Genomic DNA, 3,905 nt, shown 5'->3' with positions numbered 1-3,905 from the left:
TCCTCTTGTCTTTTTGTGAATCCTTTGTCTAACTTCCTTCTACTTGACTAAAAATCAACTGAACATCCAAAGGACACTTGGACATGAAATCTAATATTCTAAAGAACCTATAAGCTCCAAGTTGGCATTAGGTTACCACATGGATATACACACTTTACTAGCTTACAAGCACTTCAAAAGTTTGGATATAGAGATCCACAAACCAAAATTGAGACTTCCACTTACATATTTTATACCCATGACATTCCGTGAGTGTCCTAACCAATTAATGTCTCTACATCATGCTCCTTGAAGAACTTTCATTGTCTTGTAGGTAGGAAGAAAAGAAGGTTGTGAAATGGAAAAGCTTTCATTGTTTCATAGGTAGGCAAAACAAAAGGACACAAAATGGAAAAAGTTTTGTGGTTTCACAAGTACGCAAATAAGGAACATGTGAAATAATGATAATCACCTACTAAGGTCTCTTTGGCTTAGATTTGGTGTCTTTTGTGGTTTCCCCTACATCATATGGCATAGTTGTTTTGGAAGGTAGTGAACCCACACTTGATAATCGAATTATCATCACTCATTCCTTACTATAAGAACAACTTCATGACCATTCCTAGTTACCAAGGTTTCACCATTTATCTTATGGACCCCAATATGGGCTCTTGGTACTTGTGAAAAGTTTGTCAAATACCAACTAAGGCTCAATGGAGAGTAATAAACATGCTAGCTAATTTTTCTAATCCATTTATATCCCAATATAGACCAACCTTTGTGTCAAAACTGAATTCTGTAGCAAATAGGATTAGGACATACCTAGTGGACAATTAGGTCTCCTAAACAATTTATTTCATGCCTTTGAACATGTATACAACATATATTAATAACCTTTGTGTGAATAATATTTAATTTTATTCTATTTACATAATATTCATTTTTAATAAGAGGAAGAAATAAAATACACGACACTTCCAAAACATTTTTACTTTCAAATTGAAATAATTGCCATGCCATGTCATTGTTGTTCTTATCTTAAAATTTTGATGACTATATTAGATGTTTAGTACATTGTAGACATCTATATTAATATCCCAGTTATTATAGTAATATCAGATTGTATAATTTAAATGAATTTCTATTTCTCACTAGTATTTCATTTTAGATTTACTATTTTCTATTCTTTTTATAATTCCTTTTCAACTTCTCTCCATAAAAAATCACTTAATTTTACTCTTATTTTTATTAGTTAATATTTTTCCTTTTAGTGAAACAAGAAATAGTCAATACAATGATATAGACATTGAACAAGTTGTTTTTGATATAAAACCAGCCAAAACTAAGGGTTTGGCCCATTACAACAAGTTGTTGAAAATTAAGAGTTTCAATTTATGCAATAGATAGAAATATCAAATACAAAGATATAGACATTCAACAAGTAGTCAAAAATTAAGAATTTCAAATTTATGTCATAAAATATCAAAACCTTTTAACACCCACACAAATATTGCCGACAGAAACCCTTGAACCAGCTAGGGAGGTTATGAACGGAATCCCTCTAAACGATATATATCCATTGTATATATGCCATGCGTGCACAACTAGGCGATATAACGTGTATATACAGCAATGTAGAATATCTAGATGCGTAATGCAGGTGCCCGTCCATCGCCCACTCACTAGGCGTCTAAGCCGTAGTGGGAGCCACTTTATGGATTGCTACTGCGTTTCTATAATTGGTAATTTGATGTTGTCCCTCTGCGAGTCAAAACAATCAAACTCTATGTACGCAAAAGATATTTAAAATATAGAAGCTTCTTCCGCAGTTTCCCACTTACTTTTTCTTTTAGACCTTTTCTGCGATTTGAATTTGCTAGGGGACCCTCTGTCTCTATAAATAGCCTCTCAAGGATGTAGTAACAAGAAGTTTAGAAAGTCTGAAAGACATTTTCAATCTCAAAAATGACTGCCTTAGAAGAAATCAGATTTATTTTGCTTGGTGAGACCAGGGATTCGATCTCTGAACCCCTGGTTTGTGGCGAAGATCTGTTAGGGACGGGGATCTGTTCTTCGTCCTCTGGGATAACAAGTTGCTGTCCTGAGGAAGAGAAATTTGTGCAGAGTGCGCTGATTGAAGAGTCCGGCGAAGAATCCCGACGAGAAACGCTCAAATCGAGGGGAATCTGCTCCTCGTCTTCTGATATAACCAGCTGGAGTCCTGAAGAAGAAAGCTTTGCGCAGAGTGCGTTGATGGAAGAATCCGTCGAAGAATCCTGCCGGGAAATGCTCAAATCGACGCGAATCTGCTCATCGTCTTCAAATTTAGACGGCTGGAGTCCTGAAGAAGAAAGATTTGTGCAGAATGCGTTGTTTAAAGAATCCGTAGAAGATACGCTCAAATGGACGGATTCTCAGAGATCCGTCGGCAGAAGCAGCAGCAGTACCAGCAGCGGGAGTAGCAGCGGAAGCTTTAGCAGAAATTCACGTCCCTTACTTTCCGTGAATGTTCCTCGGAAAGATTTGCCCTGGGGTGTAAAAAACCCCGTCTCCGTGAGAAGTCCGTTTCTGTCAGACGCCTGGTCGAAGCTGCCTTTGAATGAAAATGATTCAGAGGACATGTTTCTGTACGGCGTTCTGAAAGAGGCAACGCAGAAGGGCTGGACGCCTGTCACGCCAAAGAAGGCGGGCCCTGCACCTCCTGTCAAGAAACAGACAATTATCCGTCATGAGACGGAAGTTAAAAGGACCGGAAGGCATTACAGAGGTGTGAGGCAAAGACCTTGGGGGAAATTTGCAGCGGAAATCAGAGATTCTGCGCGGCAGGGGGCTAGGGTTTGGCTTGGAACGTTTGATACGGCGGAGGACGCAGCGCTTGCATATGACCGCGCCGCTTATCGGATGAGAGGCTCTAAGGCGCTGCTTAACTTTCCGCTTCAGATTGAGACAACATTAAATGCTACGGTTTGCGATAAAACTGTTAAAAGGGAGGGGTTGAATAATGGTGCGGGCAAAAAGAGGGCGCGGGAAACAACGAGCTTGGATGCGGATGAGAGACAGGTTAAAGTAAAATCTGAAAGTTTCAGTGACGTTCGTGGGTTTGAAGACTTGCTTGCTACAATCAGTAGTCCGCCTCTAACGCCCAGTGGAATTTTTTTCAATTGTCCTGGCCAACTCATGGTAAATTGAGGATTTTGGGCTCTTATTCTTTGGCTTCTTTCTATAAATTCTTTGTAGTTTTGTGGGAAAAAATTCTGAGATTCTGAGGCTTGGCACTCATGTATATTGAGAGATAAAAGTGGTTGTAATAATTTCGTAATAATTATCATTTAAAAAAAATTATTGTCTTATCAATTTTGTTTATAATTAGATTTATTAAGAATCAAATACTGCTATTAGAATGACAGATTTATTTTGTTAAATTTATAACAATCATCAATTTATACTAAGAGCTAATTAAGTATAAAAGATCTAAGAGCTAATCAAGTATTGAGGAGTATCCATTTTACTAAATCTATCTAAAAATAATTAAGGCTTGTTGACTAGGAACTTCAAATTGAAGGAATTATTCAAATTTGATTGAATTCCACAAAAAACCAATCAATAAGGAGTATCCACTTCCCTAAATTTCACTATGTGCTAAACAAATCTATTTGACTAAGAACCAAGTACTAAAATAAGTTCACTCACACAAAATGCTTATAAATCCCTTGACTTCACATTTGGTTAAAGCTTCACAAATTTACATCAAATTCATTTGGAAAACAAATGCTTCAAAAATGAAGGTTAAAGAACATTTGGCTTCCCAAATTTTCATCAAATTCATTTGGAAAACACAATCTTAATATCCTACCTTATAATATCTCTAATAAATTTGCAATAAAGCAACATTAGTATGAAATTATCAAATTTTGTTTTAGTAAAAC

At 36.7% G+C, this 3,905-nt stretch overlaps 1 protein-coding gene across 1 annotated transcript; it reads left to right on the top strand.

The window, feature by feature from the left end:
* The first annotated feature begins 1,737 nt into the window (after positions 1–1,737).
* On the top strand, positions 1,738–3,333 carry LOC149529083 (uncharacterized). Its single transcript, XM_089810793.1, has one exon. The coding sequence runs from the start codon at positions 1,945–1,947 to the stop codon at positions 3,166–3,168; it is 1,224 nt and encodes a 407-aa protein (XP_089666919.1). The 5' UTR covers positions 1,738–1,944; the 3' UTR covers positions 3,169–3,333.
* Positions 3,334–3,905: the final 572 nt, after the last annotated feature.

The sequence above is a fragment of the Cupressus sempervirens genome, chromosome 11 (assembly GCF_028749045.1).
Source record: "Cupressus sempervirens isolate cs-2001-9-10 chromosome 11, ASM2874904v1, whole genome shotgun sequence".
Taxonomy (NCBI): domain Eukaryota; kingdom Viridiplantae; phylum Streptophyta; class Pinopsida; order Cupressales; family Cupressaceae; genus Cupressus; species Cupressus sempervirens.
Note: the sequence above shows the minus strand (reverse complement) of the source record. Positions and strands in the feature narration are given on the sequence as shown.

Excerpts from the sequence above, each read along its gene's own strand:
- LOC149529083 (XM_089810793.1), top strand. The coding sequence starts at position 1,945 with ATGACTGCCTTAGAAGAAATCAGATTTATTTTGCTTGGTGAGACCAGG.